A 23,142-nucleotide genomic window follows, 5' to 3' on the forward strand; every position below is an offset into this window, starting at 1 on the left:
ATAAGTGCGTTGACAAACCCTAGAGCAGTGGTGTCCAATCTTATCCTAAAATGGCCGGCGTGGGTGCTGGTTTTGTTTTAACCCAGCAGTAACACACCTGATTATACTAATGAACTAATCATGGTCTTTAATCAAGACCTTGATGCGTAGAATCAGCTGTCTTAGTCCTGTGCTAAAACAACAACATGCACACACACCGGCCCTTTCTGGATAAGATTGGACACCCCTGCCCTAGAGGGTAGTACAATTTCAACTGCTACCTGCACAACAAAGATAAGGACCAGGGCCTATTTGATCATCAGTTCATTTTTTATTTTATTTTATTTATTTATTTATTTTTAATCGTAAAACCGCAACACGCAAATTTGTGAACAAACCGCATACCTAGCCAAAGTAAACAGCCCAATACACAAGTAAATCACAGAAAGACATGAGTAAGGTTTACAGGGAGGTAGGGAGGGACAGGGAGTGGTGCAGCTTGAAGAGGTGCGTCTTCAGTTTGCGCTTGAAGATGGGAAGAGATTCTACTGCTCTGACCTCCACGGGTAGTTCGTTCCACCACCGTGGAGCCAGAACAGACAGTAGTCGTGAGCGGGAGGTGGAATTTCGGAGAGGGAGAGGTGCCAAACGGCCTGTGGAAGCCGAACGAAGAGGTCTGGCTGGGGTGTAGGGTTTGATGATTTTTTGGAGGTAAGCTGGGGCAGACCCCTTAACTGCTTGGGAGGCTAACACCAATGTTTTGAATTTGATGTGAGCCATGACAGGCAGCCAGTGGAGGGAAGTAAGCAGGGGGGTGACATGCTGTGTGTACACATGCTTTATATGGTAGAGTTTACACTACTGCTGCAGGATTTGGTTACATATTATTTTTCTGAATGCTATTGAAGTGGTCCTCGTGGTGTTTTATTGTTTTTTACGGTTGTGTCAGGGCGTACTTTACTCAAAACTTTAAAAAAATGAACAGCAAGAGTAAGTAAGAGTAAATAACTGTCTTACTGTGATGTTTTACATTGGGGAAACTCAGTATAGCACAATTTATACAATTGTTAAAAGTGCAGGAGTTTTCGGGCATTTTCTTCTTTATGTGTATACCAGTTCCATTTTTTCTATCCAATAGTTTGTACATTGTACACAAGTATATGAGGTTTATCTACCCATTTCTCCACATTCTCTAGTGACCTGCAATGTCTGTCCAGTCCTTGCTCATTTCCACCCTGGATGATATGTTGGCAGAGGATCTGAGGAGGTTTAAATTCTGGCTCTCAAACGATTTGCCTGAGGGTTTTAAACCCATTGGAAAGGGCAGACTGGAGAACAAACCTGTGGTCGACATAGTGGAGCTGATGATAGCGGCCTTTGGGGAAAAAGATGCAGTGAAGGTGGCACTGCATGCCCTGAGGAAAGCGGACCAGAACAACCTCGCTCAGAGACTGGAGAAAGATCACAGTAAGCATAAATGTCTAATATCAGACTACAAACGACCCTGTGTGAAGGAAGGATAATTTCACAGCTGCAGATTCCTTGACGGACTCCAGTACCCACCTGTCTTTCAGTTTTGTTGGGTGGATTTATTTCCATTAGTCCTAGTACGTTGAGACCGTTCTGTGATTTATATTTTTAAATATGTACACACAGCCATGATTTTAGACAAACATGGAGGATGTGGAGTAATGTTTTATTTTGTCCCCTAGGATTGGTGCTTCATAAAGTGAGGCAGAATATAATTGAAAACCCTCCATGCAGTTAATTAAGCTTAGGCCCTAGGTTTATCCTCAACTACTATGTCAAGTGAAGATTGCTTAATTGTAAGAAGTGATTCTGTAGATGTGCTTTCGTCACTGTTGGTGTCAAATCTTTGTGCAGAAAGCTATTAAGTGGCAGGCTTATGATCCAGTCTCCTATCTTCCTGCATTGTAAACGGGTGTGTTTTCCCCACAGAGTGGTCTGGAGAGAGACGTTGTTCTCCTGACTTGAGGATGGTGCTGATTGGTAAGAGTGGAGTGGGGAAGAGTGCATCGGGAAACACCATCTTGGAGAGAAAAGCCATCAAATCGGACTTTTCTCCAGGTTCCGTGACCAGGAGTAGTGAGAGCAGTAACAAGGAAACAGACAGGGGGCGCATTACCGTGATTGACACCCCGGGGATCTTTGACACTTCCATGCCAGAGGAAGAAGTTAAGCGTGAAATCGAGAGGTGTATCACCCTGTCCGTCCCAGGACCGCATGCCTTCCTGCTGGTGAGCAGGCTGGGCCGCTTCACACAGGAGGAGAGGAACGCCGTGTGCTGGATCCAGGAGAAGTTCGGAGAGGAAGCCTCACGCTACACCATGGTGCTGTTCACTGGGGGGGATCAGCTGGATAAGCCGGTGTGGGAGTTCCTCAGCTACAGCCGCGACCTCCAGGACGTTGTCGGCAGCTGCGGCGGTGGGTATCACGTCTTCAACAACAAAGACGGCAGCGACGGTGCTCAGGTCTCCGAGCTGACGCGGAAGGTGGAGGAAATGGTGGAGGGAAACGGAGGGCAATGCTACACCAATGAGATGTATCAGGAGGTGGAGCGAAGGATAAGAGAGGAGGAGGACAGGAAGAGGAGAGAAGAAGAGGAGAAAGAGAGACAGGAAATGGTTGTAAGACAGATCAGAGAAAGTAAATTTATGAGGGAAGTGAGAAGAGTGAGAGATGACGTGAGAGATTTTTTAGATAAACCACTACCGTTCATATGAGTGGCCCTTGCGATAATCGCAAGAAATCATAGACTGTTCTTTCTACACTCTCCCGGATCTCATGAAATGAAATCACACTAATATTTCACTGATCATGTTTTTTCAGGAACATAATGCTGGTATGCCAGAACAAATCCGCTTCCCTGCTTAACATTTTATGGGAAACACTTTGGAGACAAAATGCCGAGTATACCAGCAGCTCAGGAGAAACTGTAGTGACAGTGTTGTTCGGAGCCACAAGATGGTGCTCAGAACTATTTCCTGATTTTGAGTGTAGTTCACCCTTTTGGAATAAATAAATGAGATGATACATTTCTTCACATGGGATATGATTTCAGGGATATGATCAATTCTGAATTTTGGAATGGATTCTGATTCAGACTACAAACGACCCTGTGTGAAGGAAGGATAATTTCACAGCCACAGATTCCTTGATGGACTCCAGTACCCACCTGTCTTTCAGTTTTGTTGGGAGGATTTATTTCCATTAGTCCTAGTACATTGAGACCGCTCTGTGATTTATATTTTAAAATATGTACACACAGCCATGATTTTAGACAACATGGAGAGGATGTGGAGTAATGTTTTATTTTGTCCCCTAGGATTGGTGCTTCATAAAGTGAGGCAGAATATAATTGAACACCTTCCATGCATTTATTGTTCACTGTTTACTTACATTTTTTAGTTAATCTATTTATTTATTTTTTTCAATTGTTTGTGGCTGTTCTCATCCTATACTGTGATCCCTGGGGTACTGTATTTTGTTCTTTTTCTTGCCCTGTGCGTAATGTGACGATTGACAATAGACACAGAAATTACGTGACTATAGTTAAAATGATAGCTGCAGTCCCACACATTATGAACAGTCTAAATTTAGAAACTGTGTGTAATATCAATACAAAAATAAATATGAAGATATAATTACCATGTCTGTTAAACAAGCAATAATCATTACACATACCATTATGTATTGGTTCATATCAACATCATTGTGCAGTCTCATCTATCTTTGTGGGACTACATTCAGCTGTAAATTATTTCTGATAGAGTTGGAACGAGGGATGTGACAAATCAGTCACCAGTCATCAGTTTTTGAAACCGGTTACCATCCAATTCTTTAAACGGTTAACCAGTTAATGTATACTGCTTATGACCTCTAGGGGTTGTATTATTATTTTTTAACCGGATTCCTGAGAAATTTTATTGAATTTTTAAACGTCACTTTTAGCCATTTCAATAGTTAAATGACAACACTGTAAGTCACATAATAGTAAATCCGCCTAATAGCCAAATTAAATATTTACATTTACATTGACATTGTGCAGTGTAACAGTTGCAGAAATCTGTAGTTAAATCCCTGTGGTTTACGTCCAGGCATGCTGGTCGAACGTGTATTTTAAATGCATCTGTTAAAATGATAAAAATGATAAAATGATTAAAATGATAATTCTTCCATCTTTTCTTCCCTCTTCCCTATGGCTTCTGCCTGATAGACCTGACTGGCATGAAATCTGTATATTAAATATGCTGCTGTTATTGTTACATACTGGGTTGTGCACTCAAAATTCCGTGGTCACGCAACATTTGCCTGATATAACACCGGGTCTATTTTACCATAGGCAACTGGTCTAATGATTTTACTTTCATGCCAGTACAGGTCTCTGTACAATTATACATTTGTATGTTACGGTAAACTTGCATTTTAAAATGCCAATGCATTTTATATGGCGCGGGACAATCGTGGTGATGAGATTAACGTATCAAAGTTTCGCTGAAAGCAGCGAATTTTCGATTTCAATATCCGATGCATAAATAGCCTAATGATAATGTATTGCTATGTTTATTATTATGCAGATATCGCATAGTGGAAAGCGAAGTTCAGTTTGCCGATAGTTTGAACTCGCGTGTCAACGAATAAACACGGATGAAAAACTCCATACAATAAGCCATAAATGAACGAACAGCTACGGATTTAAAACACACAAACTATTTGACAACTATAGTAGGCTACTATAGCATTCAATTCCATGCCGTGTTTGCATTCTTAACCCTCTGAAATGGCCGCAGATTGCTTGCTTGCGCGACTGTAGCTTGTGGATTGAATGTAAAAAGCGTATTGTAATATTTCCTGCAACATTTGTCCAATGATGTATTGCTTTGTTCATTTTTATTTTTTTAGATACCGCATAGTGGAAACGTTCAGTTTGATGGTAGTTTGAATTCGCGTGTCAACGAATAAACACAGATCTTCTGTGAATCTTAAGAAACGACATAACGTTACAATAGGCCATTAGTCAACCAACAGTAACAGAAATTATTTGCTAACTCAAATACGGAAGCATTCAAATCCCTGTGGCGTTTGCATTTTAAACACCCTGAATTGGCTTGCTCCAACTACAGAAACTTGTGGATTGCTAGTTTAGAATAGTTTAGAACCGCAATAATACGCCTGGTTATGAACGTGCATTGATTTTAAAGTGAGCTTACCGGTTACTCCAGTTCTAATCAAAGTTTCTTCCTGTTCCCTGCCACTGTTGCCTATTGGAACCCATCTGCCGCTGGTTGACACCGGTTTGTTGAAAAAATGGTTTTAAATATAAACGGATGAATGAAAGTATATAAATGTCCAATCCGAATGAATGAAGTCCAAGAACATATGAGGTAGAGGGATGGCAGGAACACCAATGGGTGGCACTGTCAGGCAGGGGGACAGGCTTGGTGCTGCAGCTGAATCAACAGTGGCAGGAGGGAGGTACACAGCTGGTCTTGGGCTTGGGGCAGGAGGGGGTGCTCAGGAAAGTTGGGCTAGAGCTCCGGGCAGCTGCCCAGAGCAGGGAGAAGAGGAAAGTAAGATTGTTAGGGGGTTCAGATGATGGGGGGGCACATTTGAATCTGAGAGAGAGAGAGAGGAGTGAGTGAGTGAGTGAGTGAGAGAGAGAGAGAGAGAGAGAGAGAGAGAGAGAGAGAGAGAGAGAGAGAGAGATCGCACCTGCATATAAACACCGCTTGTGTTCAAGCCGACTAGGGAACTCGCTATTTCGAATTGCGAAAGGGACACTGCATGCGTAAATATGTCATACATCATACTACGATTATTTAAGTGCGCGAAAGCTCCACAGACCCCTTGGAGATCCTAGCGACCCAGTCTATTGGGTGTCGGTGAGAGACACGGCTACTGGCCACATTTTCGTGGATTTAGAGCTCAACGAGATCTCGGGATGTTGAATTATGTGTGACTTCGGGGTGAAAACCCAGAGGACGGTAGATTTCCAGGAATACGGTTGGGAACCACTGCTGCATGGCATGTAGTTAATGATATTAGCGATTACCCATGTTTACATGAATGTGTTGCGCTCCCCAATTGTCTTGGAGTCGCGTAAGCTTTTACATGTATTCTTGGAATTAATTTGGGTGTCCAGACACTCATCAAATCATTGCCTGATTGTGACGTTTATTTCGATTTTGGATTTGTATGCGTTCAGCAAACGCTCCTATCCACTGCGCATATTCTCAATCAATTTATTCAGCTGGACATTTTACCGAATTCAGGTCGAGTAGCGGAGACTAACACGGGGCATGTTGAAAAATTTGAGTGAGTGGCAGGATGATTTGAAAACGCCATCAATAGTTAACAAATATGCGTTATCAGATTGCAAATGTAAACGGTAAGAATGTTGCATTTTACTGTATTAGAAGAACTTTTACTGTATTAAAGCCGTTTTCCGACATTTCGGACGCTGTTTCAATGTGCCCCAGAGCTGTTTACACTTTCCGCGTAGTCAGATTCACTCCACTGAACTGTCATCACCAGGAATGTCCTAGAACTTTTCCGATGGTCTATACAGTCATAGCAAAGTCTTCTTTCAGGATGAAAAACATTTGCTCAAATATATATATATTTTTTAATTCAGCGAAAACCCAAAAGTATTTAGTTGTTCCCTGGTCTCCCCTACTGCTCATGCAAGTGTAGTTCCCTAACCATTGTGCTTAATTGTCACTTGCTTTTCTAGAAGAGTGTGATGACTATTATTACTGTATTATTATGATTAGTATGATTCCCCGCCCCCCTCCAGTGCCCTCCATGTGGACAGTGTTCCCAGTGTGCCAGAGGTCACCACCAGCTATGTCCACGGCACTTCCTCCAGATCTTTGCTGTCCCAAACCATTGGCCAAACCCTGCAGAACACTGCAGAGCGCTGGCCTGACCGTGAGGCTGTGGTCTTCCTGCAGGACGGCATCCGCAAGATGTTCGCACAGTTCCAACAAGAAGTGAGTCTGGTTCAACCTTCTGTTCTTTAACAACCAATCATCTAAGGCCTCTAACCCTTTCTTACTGTCCTAGCAGACACAGAGGCAACTGGTGGCCATTTACTTATGTGGGTTGCTATGTGCACACGCATGGACACGCACGCAAATCCTACCTCCAGCCTCCGTAATTACAAAGGACAGACAAAGCAATGCCAACTATATACAGAAACATTTATTTTTGCAATCTTAACCTTGGACGCTTAGTAAAGTGAATAGGGTTAATAAAATAATGAAGAATTATCTGTGGTGTCTGTGTTACGAGAAATAAGACCAGGGCCCTATTTCATAAACATCGCCAACTCGGTTAACCTGATTAGGTTGTTGATGTTTTCGGATGAAGTCAGGATGTTCATTTTCATAAAGAGATTAAACAATTCAGATAGGCTTGTTGCTGGGACAGCAGTGTCTTGGGCACAAACCTGCTTAAGGCTAAGTGAGTTACTTGGTTCTCCGGTTACAAGCTAGATGTTCGTCGAATTGTGAAAGAACAAGGTTGAACACATGAGTTAAGCAGGCTGGCAAACTCGGGGTGCGTTACACTACTCCACTCCTCACCTCCTTTCCTCGTCTCCTGTCCGGAAATATGTGGAGGTACCAAGGCTATGGTTAAGCTTTCTTTTACGCTCTTTGCCAGAGATACTGGTGAGGCACCCTAGTATCTCAATCGAACCCTCACTGTTAGAGACCAACTGCAAGCAGTCTCAGCTCTTGCGAAAGTTCTCTGGCTGTAGTATATCTATGGCCCTGGGCACAATAAAGTGTCCCCTGCTGGGGTTCTGGCAGTAGCCAATCTGTGTGGCCGAAATATATAATCCGAAAGAGAGAACACGCTCCTGCAATCGAACACGCATGTGGGCACACTCCGAGTGCGCCCCATTGCTGGACGCAAGAGGCGTGCCCAGCCAAAACTGACAGATATGAGAGAAAAAGGGAAGAAAATGACTGACTTTAAGTAATATGCTTTTATGAAAACAATTTGCCGGACAAAAGATTGTTGATTTAATGGACAGAAAAGGAAATGTTTGATATTACAAATATTTTCATGTCAACATTTCCAAAACTGACAGATCTGGTTTTCCCATTGACAGAAAGGGAGTGGGCGGCAAGTTTCCTCACCTGTAGAAATTCACAAATGATTCAAGACTTGGGTTCCCTTGGTGGTGGCGATGGAGACAGACCTGCACTGACAGTCTGGTCCAGTGAAACTGATGCTGAGCTGTAGAGAACAGCAGTGGGGCCCCCGCCCTGGCCACAATAGACCCGTATATCTCAATGTCACAACTCCAGTTGAGGCTGCCGTTTCGTGCCATGTCAATGGTGTGCATGGCCAAAACATTCAATTTTGGTCTTATCTCACCATAGCACTCTCTTCCAGTCATAATTCCAATGACGTATGGCAAACTATTGATCCTTGGTTTCGTTTATTGTGCTCAGTAAGGGCTGTCTTTGTGACACCTTTCCACAGAGTGAATCCAACAATTAAGTGATATGAATTTTACCATCTCATAAGCTAGCTATACTTCTGTACCTGACTTAATGATTTTGGAAGGTTCCCAGCTCACTAACACTTGCTGTCACCTGGAATTCACAATGGCTAGCTCATTAGTTTGGCAGGCTTTTTAGCTATATGTACCTTGCTAGTGATCAGCTATTAAGTTAACTGAAAGTATATGTTATGTATCAGTCATGTGATAGCATTGTATCCAATAAGAGGTTGATACATCACGATGACCATGGGAATAGTGTAGATTTGCAGCAGTCCTCTAAGATTTGCAGCTACACTCGTTCCAAGAAAGGTTGGTAAAACACCACAACAACCAAAGAAGAAGCTGGCCAGTTGAACAATATTTGTGGATATAAAAACACATTTCTGGAGTCACTAGACTTCAGACCTTAAGGCCATTCACGTCATCCCAGCAAACCATTTATTTTAACTAAAATAGGTTGCATAATAGTTCTGTGGTTTAATGTTTTATTTACTTGTGGGGCATTCCATCAGAAATGAATCATTTCCTGTCCAGGTATCCACAGCGACAGGCAGAGCATTCTACCTGACATGAGCAAAGCATCATCTGCCCTTCAAAATGAAAAGTAACAATATTCATATTGCTTAGTGAAGGTGTGAAGACTTGGTTTGGATCCGAAATTGCATATTTGGCATACTACTTCATCTACGTTTCAATGAAAATCAGCCTGAAATTTACTATGCAGTTTCTGACACAGCCCATGTCTTCTGACTTTGGCGTCCTTGTTATGTTATTTCATTTAAATTTTCAGTTTTTCATAAATATGATGATAAACAAATGGAAAAACTGAAGTCATAGGATTTATGTATTAGACTTACCTACCCAACATATACTGTACATGTGTTTTGCCAGTTTTAAGGACAAAACATCACCTTTGCGATTGTGTAATGGGTTACAAAAAATATGAGTGTTTAAATTCACAATTTCATTCCCAAGAGGGGGCCCTCCTCCATCCACATTTCTGGAGTATTACAGAATTTCTTTGAATTGCTGTTTATTTCTTTATAAAAGTCCAGTTAATGGGATGATATTACAGAACAAGGACAAGAACAAAAACACTTCCTTCTTCAAAAGAACATTTCCTCCTTGAATTACATTGTTGTTTCATTTATTACTGGGAGTGTGCTGCAGTTACATTGCCTCTTAGATTCATGATGTCGCTTGATTATTTGTGTGGGCTTTCCTGAATTCTCATAAATATTCTTTAAACAATCCAGATATGGGTGGTATCGGCCTTAAAAACCAGATTGATGTAGTTCTTGTGAAAACAATTGAGGAGGTGCCGCAGTAGGGCACGCAGCAGTCACAGGGCTGACGGAGGTGTGTGGCCTTACAGGTGGACCAGGCGGCTGCTGGGCTCCTTGCTCTGGGGCTAAAGAGGGGGGACCGGCTCGGGATGTGGGGGCCAAACATCTACGAGTGGATCCTGGTTCAGTTCGCCACAGCCAAGGCCGGCATCCTACTGGTGAGCCCTGTCCACTGCACTTACACTCCACCCACTTCACAGATACACTCACAAATAATGGCTGTGTCTCAAATAGTCCACTAGTTCCCTGTGTAGTGGACTAAGTAGGGTGCTCTTCATGTTCTAGAATAGTTTCTTTGGTAGGCTGTTATTTCAGTGTTGATGTTGGTAGTTGCTCTCAATTACCAACAGTGATTGTGACATTGTGTTTTATATTTATATATTTTTTCCCTTAAACAATTTAATACCAAAGAATGCAGTGAAAAATAAGAATTAAGGCAGCAGTTTAAGTAAAAGGCAAATTATAAACACACACGAAAAAAGGCACATGGAAGATGATGAGGTTTGGTGCCATCATGAAAAGAGATCAAAACGGTACTGAAAACTAACGTAGTGATAAAAATAAAGAAACCATAGTAAGTAGGCAGGGCTAAAACAATATCTTTAAACAACTGTGTTTTAAAACATGGTTGAAATGGTGTCGGACTTTGCACTTCTGATGGACTCCAGGAAGGCATTGTGTAACTTAAGAGGCTGTCTTGATAAGCCAGGCCACCTTAGTGCTTCACTCCACTGGACCATGCCCACTGAATGGGCAATTCTAGCCCCGCCCACTACACTGGGGCCCACTCACACAGCGTATACCTCCTCCTTTTTTTTTTTGTGGATGGTTGATCAGCCTCTATTTTTGACAGCTTTGGTATAGTCACTACTTGGCCCAAAAGCGTAATAACTGTGACCATAACTGCATTTATGTTAAGTTTCTATCCATAGCTGGCCTTGGCTTGTGAGAAAGTTAATAATTTTCTCACCTGAAGCCCCATCACATACACCAGTCTTACAATACCCTTTCTTTTCAAGGACGTTCCCCCCTGAGGAAACTTATAGTTATCCCACGGGGGGATATCCGGTGAGTTGTCACTTAAAACTAACCAGGGTTTGAAATATTTCTGTAATTTCACAGGGGAAATGAAATCAAGGGGTTTTGCGTCATTTTCTTTCCAGGTTTCCTATCGTTCCAGATACATTTCCTAAATATGTTGACTTTGACTTCTTTAAATAGATGTCTGGTGTCTGGAACTTCTAGACCTGGGGCCATCTTTCGGCCTGTTGACACCCCTCTATCTGTGAAGACCACTTCTCAGATTGTGTCCTGTCTGAAGAGCAGTCTGCTTAAAGTGTATCTGGGAGAAAGCTTTGCTGTGTACAGTATAAAAAAGGAAGAAAATGTTGGGGTACATATGCATGTACACTCAGTGAGCAATATTAACTATTAGACTTTTTAAAAACTTATTGATCTGCTGCTGTAGCCTATCCACTTAAGAGGTTTGACACGTGTGTTCAGAGCTGCTCTTCTGCATACCACTGTTGTAATGTGTGCTTATTTGCATTACTCTCACCTTCCTGTCAGCTTTGCCCAGTCTGGCCCTTCTCCTCTGACCTCTCTCATTAACAAGGCATTTTCTGCCATAGAACTGCTGCTCAGTGGATGTTTTTTGTTTTTCACATCATTTGCAAACTCTAGAGACTGTTGTGTGTGAAAATCCCAGGAGATCAGCAGTTTCTGAGATTTTCAACCATCCTGTCTGGCACCAACAATCATTCCACGGTCAAAGTCTCTTTGATCACATTTCTTCCATTACATTACATTAGATAAATGACATTTTGAAGATGCTCTTATCCAGAGCAATGTAGAGACCAGAGACTAAGCAGGAGACAATCCTCCCCTGGAGCAATGCAGGGTTAAGGGCCTTGCTCAAGAGCCCAACGGCTGTGCGGATCTTATTGTGGCTACACCGGGGATCGAACCACCGACCGTGCGTGTCCCAGTCATGTACCTTGACCACTATGCTACAGGCCATCCGTATTTCCCCATTCTAACATTTGGTCTGAAAAACAACTGAACCTCTTCACCATGTCTGCATGATTTTATGCATTTAGTTGCTGCCAAATGATTGGTTGATTACATCTTTGCATTAACAAGCTGGTGTACAGGTGTACCTAATAAAGTGCTCAGTGAGTGTATATGAAGCACACGCCCCACTGGCATTTATACGCTATTTATGCGCATGTTTAGTAAACACATAGTTCAAATGAGAAAAAGCATCCTAACTTTCAGAACAATTTCTATTATATTACACTCCAAAATACAATAGACTTTCATTTTAGTGTTAATGTCAGCTGTTGCACTCTCTGTTTTGAATGGCTAGATATAAAAATAAAATGGATAGCTAATGTTAACAACTATGAACAACATACCTGGATAGGTGGTTTCAGTTTGCCCCAAATTAAATTCTAATTTAAAGCACAAACTATCCTGGCTGCATGGATTGCCTTCAATCTAAATGACATGAAATGTTAACACTTAAACAGTGTGAGCAAGTTGCGCTCACCTTTCTTCTGAATAAAAGTTGTTAATAATTGCCTTCCTTCATGTTCCTTTGTTTCTCTAGTCTCCCTTCCTTTTATCTTTTGGCCTTCTTGGGGGAAAGCATTTTGCTGGGGCCCCTGTACTCAGTTCCACTTTTCCCTTTCCCCCCACTACGATGCCCAAAATGTAGCTCCATTGACTATACAATTTTTATGCAAGACAAACTGCATGTCAATTTATAGATTCGTATCCTTCAATTGTCTTCCTCTGCAGGTGTCTGTGAACCCAGCCTATCAGCTTCAGGAGCTGGAGTTTGCCCTGAGGAAGGTGGGTAAAAGGTGGTGTCTGTGTCTGTGTGTGCTTCCCTGCCTGCATGTGTGCGTGTCTGCGCTTGGGCTGTTATATAAAGGGAACTGGAATTTTCCCAAAGGAAGAAGTCAAAGGTTTGCAGCATAAATCTTGGCACTGGGCTGGTTTACTGACCCCAGACTACTTCAGTACAGTGCAGCAAAAACTGACCCCATACACAGTGAACCCAGTATAGTGTAGCACACACTGATGAATCACATCAGGCTCTTGGCTGCTTCCTGATCCTGTGTCTGGTCCTGTGGCTGCAGGTGCAGTGCAAAGCGATCGTGTGTCCCACAAAGTTTAAGACCCAGAACTACTGTGACATGCTGAGGCAGCTCTGCCCTGAGGTAGAGACAGCCACGCCTGGAGGCCTCAAGAGTGCCAGGTATGTGCCCTGCTGCACTGACCTGGAGCATTAAAACACTGATGCAGTACATTGACAGACAAATATAATTTGTCAGTCGATCAGTCTTCAAGTTTGTATAGGGCCCTTTACAAAGGGGTTATCACACAGCAGCTCACAGCTCACATTTTCCAAATTTGAGCCAGTTTAGGAAAATCTGGAAATGAACACGTGATATGGACACTGATATACTGATGCGGACACTGGCACAATGTTCCCGAGACATGAATTGCCTTGGCACAGAGTGGCTCTGAGACTTGTTTATGCTCTCTCTCTTTCTCTCTTGTTTTCTCTCTCTCTCTCTCACACACGCACACACACACATACACACACACACTCTCTCTCACGTGCATCTCCAGACTGCCAGACCTGCGCATGGTGATTGTGACAGACAGCCGGCAAACTGGAATGTTCCACATGGACGATGTGATGCAGGCAGCAGACAGCCACCATCGGCAGGAACTGGATAGTCTGCAGAAGAAACTATCCTTCGATGACCCCATTAACATCCTGTTCACATCGGTAAGTATTAGTCATACATGAATGTGCATGTTAATGATTTCCATGCTGCCTTTCAGTCTGTATCCACGGGTATACTCTCTCGACCAGGGGCCTCAGACTCCACTCCTGAGGATCCATAGTGGCTCCAGGTTTTTCAGGTTTGGTCTCAGGAAGCAGACTATTAGAAATAAGGCTCTAACTAGTCATCAATGTTGGAAAACATGGCAGCCAAGTCCAGTGCAGTCAACCACTCCCTGAAGTATCTGACCTTGTTGTTGGTCAATCTACAACCCTATCGAGCCCCTAATCCATTCAAATTTACTTCTTTGATCAGTACCTCTGTGTTATATACTCTACCCCATCCCTCAGCCCCAGACAAGATCTAATCACCCCCCTCCCCACTTCCTGTGATGTGTTTTCATTCATGGCAATGGCCATTTGGTCCATTCTCCCTCAGTTGTTGGTTCTTGTTGATCTGTACTTGGGGAACAGACCCACTAGTTCCTCTACTATATTACACAATCTATTTGAAAGAAAGACGTAGCTGCATTTATTTTTCTACTGACAATCATATGGAGGAATACATTTGACTCTTTCAAATTTCCACATTCAGTTAAGCACTTAAATGTTGCTATACAGGAAAGCAGTATGCTGTGATTTCAGCCTGATTTCCCTGGTAGAGAGACAACATTAATGGCGTTTTTGGCAGACGCTCTTATCCAAAGCGACGTACATTTGATTAGACAAAGCAGGACACAATCCTCCCCTGGAGCAATGCAGGATTAAGGGGCTTGCTCAAGGGCACAACAGCTGTGCGGATAGAGGCTACACCGGGGATCAAACCACCGACCTTGCAGGTCCAGGCATGTACCTTAACCACTATGCTACAGGCCCCCCTACATCACTTCTCAGTATGTCTTTCTGTCTATCTGTCTGTCTGAGTGCAGGGCACCACAGGTAGTCCAAAAGGTACTACTCTTTCCCACCACAACCTCGTCAATAATGCCTACTTCATAGGGATGCGTATTGGCTATGCCTGGAGGGTAAGTAGAGATGCACACAAGCACACATACATCACACATTTCAGGCAAGTAGGATCTGGTCATAATTTAGGGTGTCCCCAGAAAACCTCTATATGCCATATATGTGCTAACTTATTATACAATGCCAATTATGGACAATTATTCAAAAGAATAAATATTTGAGTCTTCAAACTTGTTGATGGGTTAGTCTGACAGTAAACTTTAGGAAGTCAAACCTAGCTGTATATTAGGCTTGAGATTAATTTGTTTATTAACTATAAGCAATAAATGACTGCTCGGAACCAAATAGAAATTGCACATGCACTAAATATGTACATTTTATTTTAAGCCTGGTCTTGGAAACCCCCAATGTCTTGATGGAATCCACTAGGCCATTGATCTTAACCAGTGCTCCTGGACCTCTGGAATTAAAACAGCCCCAAAACATCACTGACCCACCACCATATTTCACTTTGGGTATAAGGTGCCACTCAATTTATGTATCTCTCGTTCAATGCCAAACATGCTGATGCTGTATCTGACAAAAACTTCTCATCTGACCACACCTTCTTTCAATCATGATTTCAATGACCAAATGAGACCAAATAAGACTTGTATTGAGACGGGTGCGTGGGGGTTGGACCCAAAATGCACGACTCAGAAACAATAGTAATATAAAGACCCCTCAGGGCTTTATTCGGGACGAATCCCAGGAGAGTAGTCAACACAAGCAAAGTCCATACACGTAGATCCAGCCAAACAAATACAAAACAAACAAAAAGCACGGTGCCGAGGGAAGAGGCAATCTCGTAGTCGGTAGGCGTGCAGGGAGGTCCGGTAGCAGCAGAGCTGTCAGCGGGGCAGATGAACAGACGGACGGCAGGCAGAGGCGTAGTCGTGGACGAAGCGGGAGTCGAAACCATGAAACAATCAGCGGGGCAAAAGTACAAAAACGGTAGGCGGGGACGTAGTCAAGAAACAAAACGAAGGTCACAAAACAGAAATCAATAGTCGATGGTCAGTAAACAGGCGTGGATCGTAACGTGTAATCAAACAGTAAATAATGCTCAAGAGTTGCGTGGTAAACAGAGGTAGACAATTTCGCAGTGAACAGTTGCGCGACTGGGCTATAAATGCAGGTGTAGACAGGTGTAGACAATTAGTTAGAGCGTAGCAAGGAAATGGAAAACAGGTGCGATGGATGACAAGTTTAACAAGGAGATTAGTAATCGTTAGTAATAAACCTATCCTGCCCTAGCATTAGTAAATTAGTAAATGACATGCACGAGAAACGTAAGGTAACATGAACACATGATTAGTCTTGTTAGTTTCTACCCAATCCTGATCTAGCGTTAGTAGTTTTAGTAAATAGACAAATAGAAACATTAGGGGAGTGAAGGACAGAACGAGAGAGAGAGAGAGAGAGAGAGAGAGAGAGAGAGAAAAGGCGGAACGCAAGGTTTGCGGAAAAACATGTAAAAGTGTATGCATAACAACGACCAGTTAACGTACAATAAACATAAATCGAAACATAACACAAAGCGAAACTAAGACGATAATCACTCAACATAACCAGGTAATATAATCGTAACGAAACATAACTAGACATGACGAGAAAATAAATCGTAACAAGAAATAAACTAAACAACATGACGAACCTAGACTAACATAATACATGATAAAACACTACGTGACTAAGACAACATGAATAAACATAAATCAACATAAAACATGGTGAGACAGACCTGAAACGTGACATGTATATGTTTTGTTTGGCATCGAAACAAAGATGCATAACAGGAGAGTACCTCATACCCACAGTGAAATATACTGGTGGATCAGTGATGTTTTGGGCTGTTTTAATCCAAAGGTCCAGGGGAACTGGTTAATATCAACGGATTCCACCAAGTATCAGACATTTTAGGCTGACAATGAATCTGGTTGCCTCTGCCACAAAGCTGAAACTTGGCTGTAGGTGGACTTTCCAACACAAAGACCCAAAGCATACCTCAAAAATCACACAGAAATGGTTCTGTGACAATAAAATGTCAATCCAATCCAATCACAAATCCTGTGGGCCGAACTGAAGAGGGCAGTTGATATGCTCAAATCTACAAATGTGCAAAGATCTGCATAGAGGAATGGCATAAAGGAAAATGCCTCCAAATGTGTTCGTTAAACTTATCAAGCATTACAGGAAAAGACTCCATGCTGTTACCATTGCCAGAGGTAGATGCCCTAGGTACAAAACCATGGGTGCCAATAATTCCAAACCTTCATTTTGGTGATTATTTGTTTTATTTTATTTTTATTTTGGTTGGTTCCATTGAAACATTAATACAGTGCATAATAGTATTTAGACAGTGACACATTTTTTGTTTTTGCTCTATGCTCCAGCAAACAAACAGTTGAAGTAAAACAATCACTATGTGATTAGTGCAAAGTGCTTTAAGCTATATTCATATTGGGTGAACCATGTAGGAATGGCAGCCTTTTTTATACATAGACTCAAAAGTAATTGGACAAAAATCGATCAAGGTCTGCCATCTTTAAGGACATACCAACTCCTTAAATGTTCCATCTAGGAGCTAGAAGTAGAAGCAAGAAAACCACATCCTTGCGGATAAATTTAGGAAAGTCTGATGTATAAATGATCGACCTGTGGATCCCTATTTGCCGCACTTCTGTAACTGACGTGGCATCGAACAGATGTTTGAAGGAGCAAGGTCATTCCATTTGCCTAATGAGCATTTTCTCTATTTCCCGGTCTTTTCTTATGAGCCCAATGTTTCTGTATACTTCAGTATTCATCCTGCTGATGCCATATAAACTGTATAAAATATATGAAAAGGACAGCACTGAGAGTAATAAAGCTGAATATTGTAATGTGTGTGCTAAGGTTAGCCAAATTTCAAGAGGAGGTTAACTGCATTAACAATAACAACGTAGAACTGTTGTTTAAGAATATAAATATTTCTGATGCCTTAAATGGCTACTTTGTTGAGAGTTTTACCAGGGAGGAGGTTACGATTAGACCGGAAGGAATACTCAATCCTTAGAATGTCTCAGCCAATATCAAGTTAGAATAGGCCCTGATGGCATATTCCCAAGGGTACTCAAGGAGTTAAATGTGATTATATTGAAACCACTGGCAAGTATTAGACAGTCTTTAGAAACTGGATAAATATAAAGGACTGGAAACAAGGTAATATAATATCAATGTATAAGAAAGGGGGCCTTACTGATCTAGGAAACTACAGGCCTGTTTGTCTAATTTGCATCATATGTAAAATACTGGAATCTATCATTAGGGACAAACTGGAATTATTTCTTGAAAATAATAACATTCTAAGGGTTAGCCAGCATGGTTTTCGAAAGGGTAGGTCATGCCTGACAAACCTTTTGGCATTCTTTGAGGAAGCCAAGTGTTTTGATGATATTGTAAATCTAGATTTCCAAAAAACATTTGTTAAGGTACCGCATGAAAAAGCTTGTCAAGACATGTAGCAGAGGCAGAAATACTGGGGGTTTTGATGAGCAGGCTTGATACAGTGCTAGATACGATTCATCATTTAGGCAAACTAACCAGGAGGTACAGGGATAGGAAAAGGCGAGCATTGCTGGGCTAAATGGCCTGTTACATTACCTTATGTTATCGGTCCATAACACCTTTTCTTCATGTACATTTCTGGCATCTGTAACTGTGCTAACAAATATTCTATTCTTGAGGCTTGCCAGGGGTTTGAACCCTCTGAGATTATGCTGGCATAGTCTTTCCTTGATGGTTATCTATGCCTACGTACTGGAGAATGATTGTGATCTGTTGTGCAGTTACAAATTGATATTTCTTCACCATTTGAAGAATTCTTATGTATTTCTCTGCTCTTTCTCATTTGTTCCTTTTGATATAAAAAAACTAGGTATCCTAGACTTCTATACATGTATAAAAACTCCATGAGTAGATGCACTTGGTTGATGTGAATGCCTTAGCTTGAGGGTAATAGGCATCTGTGATTTTGGGGTATCAGCCACAGGTGCGTGCTTGTGTACCCGTACCCCTGTATCACTGCTTCGGCTCGGTGGTAGGAGCACTAAACATGGCCCAGCATGGCATCACCCTCGTTTTCCCCTCAACTGCTTATGACGGCCGAGCCAACCTGGAGGCCATCCAGAAAGAGAGGTACCTCCTCCCACCTGTCATTCACACTGCTACCATGCCCACCTCTCACCCTTCACGCATGTAGGAGTAGCCTGCTGACAAAAATTGAATTAATTTTGAGCCATCTTAAAAAACTTATTTGGATTTGGATAGGCAGACGGGACCAGTTACTCTTCGGTCTGCAGTGTGCATTCCAACTCCCCAGTCCACACCCTTCTTCCCAATCCTTTACCCTTTTACCCTAATGTCTCTGAAACATACATCTAAAGCAGGGGAGCCCACATTCTTACACCCCACTGTATGTCACTCTCGATAAGAGAATTTGCCAAATGGCAATGTCATTTCATGTAATGTATTGTAAAGGTGAAAGTCAGGAAAGTCATTATGCGACTGAGAAAACAAAACTTTACTGAGACAAAGGCCAAAAAATGGGCTTACAAAAAAACTGTGTGGCTGAGACTGGGAACACACGGAATAGGAGAGAGAGCCAAGATGCGAAGTGGAAAAGCTTAAAAGCTATGTGAGACGCAAGCCAGCTTATAAACTATGCAAGTCGGGCTATTTTCTTTACATTTGTTATTTTTGTTTGTTATTCCAGCCAAAATCCTGTGAGGCTCCTGTTGCTCTAGATAAACAGTGGTGAAAACCAATGTTTTTCGTATCTCCCTATGTTCAGCTCTTCTGTCCTCCCAGGGGTGTGTCTAATGTATAAAATAATTCAAATCTAAATGGGTGAGGTCAGAAATGGATTGATTTGGAATGCCCCCGCAATTGATAAAGCAATATCTCCACATTACTTTTATTTAGCAGATGCTTTTATGCTTTTATTTAGCAGATGCTTTTATACAAAGCGACGTACAATAATGTGTGTCTTATCTCTGCTCAGGTGCACCATTTTCTATGGCACGCCCACCATGTACATCGACATGCTGGGGCAACCAGAACTGAACAAGTATGACCTGTCCTCTCTAGAAGCAGGTAGGTGAAAGGGGTCAGGATGGAAACCTGTTGTGATGATGATAATGATGTGTGTGAGGGTAATTGTGTGTGGGGGCAACTGCTTGTATGTTAAAATGATTGCATCTGATGGTGCATCTGCAGGATTAATAGGTGGCTCTCCCTGTCTACCTGAGGTCATGAAAAAGGTCATGACTACCATGAATATGAAGGAGGTGGTGGTGAGTCTCACTCACACACACAGGCCCTGTCAAAATGTACATTTGGACAGCAATATGACTTGAGAAAGAGCTGAACATGTGGTCTCCCTGTCTGCACCCCTCCTTGCTGCTGATGGCTTTCCTATGGGGAAGATCGGGTACGGCACCACAGAGAACAGCCCTCTCACATTTTTGGGGTACCCACTGGACAACCTGGAGAAAAAGACAAAGACTGTAGGTTGTATCATGAACCATACTGAGGTGAGGTATCCAATTCTGCCAATGTTCATCTATACCTTTTTCATTGCACTTTTGTCAGCTACAGCTGTTTTTGTGTGTTCCCACATCTGTTTCACGACCATTGTTTGTCTGCTTATACCATTCACTCTGATATGTACCTACACTTGCATGTGCATCTTGCATGAGAAACATTTTCAGTCATTCGGCCTGGCCAGATTTGCTGGTGATGAAAATGGTCAGGTTCTGTGTTTTTTCTATATGTTTTTTGTCTAATTTCTTAGCGTTTATAAGGTTTTGGGAGACAGTGGGCAATGGTGGTGATAGATAGATAGATCATAGCATTTATATAGCACTTTTCTAGATACTCTACTCTAGCACTGTGATGGTTGGGGTGGCGATGGTGAAAATGAAGGTGATGATCCTGATAGTGGTGATCACAATGATGGTCTGAAGTGAATGTGTTTTTCAGGCGAAGGTGGTGGACCCCAGTACTGGGCATATTGTGCCCCTGGGGACATCAGGAGAGCTGATGATCCGGGGATATTGTGTGATGCAGGAGTATTGGAACGATCCTGACAAAACACTGGAGTGCATCTCCAAGGACCGCTGGTACAAGACCGGGTGAGTTTGTGTGAAAATGAACTCGGAGAGTGAACCTGGACAAATTTCCTGTTCACACAAACATAGTAAAGACGAAAAAAGGAGTCAGAAAAGATTAAAGCCAGCCATTGTGCAAATATTACCAAAAAAGATTTGCTTTCAGTTCATATTGTTATAAGCAGTAGTTATTATAATTTAAATTATGAAAATCTATTTACCTGTTGGTGGTCACATGACCACTCTGTTAAAACGTCTCCCCTCACATACAGTGACATCGCAAGGCTAGACAAGTATGGATACTGCCGAATCGAGGGCAGGATCAAAGACATGATCATCCGAGGAGGAGAAAACATCTATCCTGCTGAAATCGAGCAGTTCCTTCACACCTACCCCAAAGTGCATGATGTGCAGGTAAGTCATGGGATAGAGGGTGGGGATTGGTGTGTTGGTACACTGCAGCTCTGTCACCCCCCAGAATGGGTGGAGCTAAAGTAAGGACTAAGATTTTGTTGTAGGAAGGAAACGCATTTATTTGACTGTGACCAGAATATTGCCTGAATATTGAATATAGTACAAGCAGGAAAGGTACTATTGAAGCATGAGTCACCCTGAGATAACTGCATATGCTTTGGTGCTGAGCACTGGACTTGTATCTTGGAACCAAGTTTTACATCTATGCCAGTAGGTTACAAGTTTGTGAGGCTGTCCATAGCCATGACCTGATATTTTCTTTCCAGTTTTACAACCTGTGGCATTTATGCCTGCCCCACTTCACTCTTCACACTGGAGTTATTGAGTGGAATGGCAACTTACACTGACATGCTATCAGTCACTGACTGGCAGGAACCAATCAAAGAAAATGCTTTTCTCCTGTGTGTGCCCTGCAGATGGTTGGGGTGCGGGATGAGAGGATGGGGGAGGAGTTATGTGCCTGCATTAAGCTGAAGGAGGGACAGGACTGCACTGCTGAGGAAATCAAAGCCTACTGCAAGGGCCAGGTCAGAGACACACCCAGTCCAGAGATACCTGAACAGGGTCACCCGAGACAAATGTATATTTTCCAACTCACCTGCACCTGTACGAATACATCTGCACATGTTATAACATGTCTGTTATAACACACCTCTAACTGCTATTACACACCTGTACCTGTTCTGACACACTCTGATACACCTGTGATAATATTTATTTTACTTAAGTTATTTAACTGACACTTTTATCCAAAGTGACTTATCCCCCCTGGAGCAATGCTGGGTTGGGGGCCTTGCTCAAGGGCCCTACAGCTGTGCGGATCTTATCGTGGCTACTACAGGGCTTGAACCACCAACTTTCCGTGTCCCAGTCATGTGCCTTAGCACTCAGTCATGTGCCTTGTACTAAGGCATCAGTACCTGCACAAAGAGGCCTAATGAATCTGTGAATACTTCTTGTCTCTTCCTGCAGATCGCTCATTTCAAAATCCCACGCTATGTGACATTTGTGCAGGACTACCCGCTCACTATCAGTGGAAAGGTAAGGACTGACTTCTCAGGGCATGAACATCAAGGAGACTCCTGGAAATTAGCATTATGTCCTTAACTGTGGCAATCACAAAATATCTATTTTTTAATCAATGCAAAAAAACATTTTAAAAATTTGCTTGCAACCGCATGACGCCCACCAACTGTTCTCTGTTCTCGTCCTCAGGTCCAGAAGCACAAGCTGCGTGCAGAGATGGAGAAGAGCCTGGGAGTATGATGGGCCAGTTTGAGTGTGTGGCTGTGTCTCAAGCAGAAGGCACCATTTTCAGTATTTTCACAATTTTACACACTTGTCCTTCGTAGGCGTGTCCCAAACTGAAATCATCAAAAAAAAATCCTTCTTAGGTGCCTTATTCTGGTTATATTTGAAGGCAGCATCGATGAGTATTCTTCAAGAAATTGGATGTCCCATTGGTCTTTGCCATAAGCTCAGGTTTCTTACTTCAATTAAACATGTTTCACAATTATTAGCACCTCTGATTTTATACTTTGTGCAACCTACACCTGGCAAAGATGACAGCTATGAGTCTTTTCTTTTCCTGTAATTTGAGATAAGTTATAGAATACATTTGGAGGGATTTGACCATTCCTCCATGCAGAACCTTTCATTGGGCCTCATGCAAAAATATTGAAAAGATTCTTTTGACAAAATTTACAGGGCAAGAAGCCATCAGCCTAGAAACAGCCTGATACTACAGGGGACTACACGGCCCTTGTGGATGATATCAGACATCTTACAATAGGAAACTGGGAAAAAGATGGGACCAGAAACTTGTGGATCTGCACTCAGGCATGA

The 23,142-nt window shown here is 42.3% G+C and overlaps 2 protein-coding genes across 2 annotated transcripts; both read left to right on the plus strand.

Moving 5' to 3' along the window:
• Positions 1 to 520: 520 nt before the first annotated feature.
• Positions 521 to 3,647, plus strand: LOC133114246 (GTPase IMAP family member 4-like). Its single transcript, XM_061223463.1, has 3 exons — positions 521 to 690; positions 1,176 to 1,446; positions 1,939 to 3,647. Exons 2-3 carry the CDS (start codon positions 1,185 to 1,187, stop codon positions 2,721 to 2,723), a joined length of 1,047 nt encoding a protein of 348 aa, XP_061079447.1. The 5' UTR covers positions 521 to 690; positions 1,176 to 1,184; the 3' UTR covers positions 2,724 to 3,647.
• Positions 3,648 to 5,379: 1,732 nt separating this feature from the next.
• LOC133114094 (medium-chain acyl-CoA ligase ACSF2, mitochondrial-like) lies at positions 5,380 to 22,810 on the plus strand. Its single transcript, XM_061223286.1, has 16 exons — positions 5,380 to 5,384; positions 6,797 to 6,992; positions 9,894 to 10,022; positions 12,667 to 12,720; positions 13,011 to 13,129; positions 13,507 to 13,669; positions 14,596 to 14,691; positions 18,699 to 18,850; positions 19,716 to 19,807; positions 19,931 to 20,007; positions 20,140 to 20,247; positions 20,696 to 20,847; positions 21,096 to 21,237; positions 21,714 to 21,824; positions 22,270 to 22,338; positions 22,513 to 22,810. The coding sequence occupies exons 1-16, from the start codon at positions 5,380 to 5,382 to the stop codon at positions 22,561 to 22,563; spliced, it is 1,716 nt and encodes a 571-aa protein (XP_061079270.1). The 3' UTR covers positions 22,564 to 22,810.
• Positions 22,811 to 23,142: the final 332 nt, after the last annotated feature.

This window comes from Conger conger, chromosome 16 (assembly GCF_963514075.1).
Source record: "Conger conger chromosome 16, fConCon1.1, whole genome shotgun sequence".
NCBI classification, from domain to species: Eukaryota; Metazoa; Chordata; class Actinopteri; order Anguilliformes; family Congridae; genus Conger; species Conger conger.

Coding starts and splice junctions, on each gene's coding strand:
- LOC133114246 (XM_061223463.1), top strand. CDS start 1,185: ATGTCTGTCCAGTCCTTGCTCATTTCCACCCTGGATGATATGTTGGCA. Junction 1,447..1,938: donor GAGACTGGAGAAAGATCACA/GTAAGCATAAAT, acceptor TTTTCCCCACAG/AGTGGTCTGGAGAGAGACGT.
- LOC133114094 (XM_061223286.1), top strand. Junction 20,848..21,095: donor GACCGCTGGTACAAGACCGG/GTGAGTTTGTGT, acceptor CCTCACATACAG/TGACATCGCAAGGCTAGACA. Junction 22,339..22,512: donor CGCTCACTATCAGTGGAAAG/GTAAGGACTGAC, acceptor TCTCGTCCTCAG/GTCCAGAAGCACAAGCTGCG.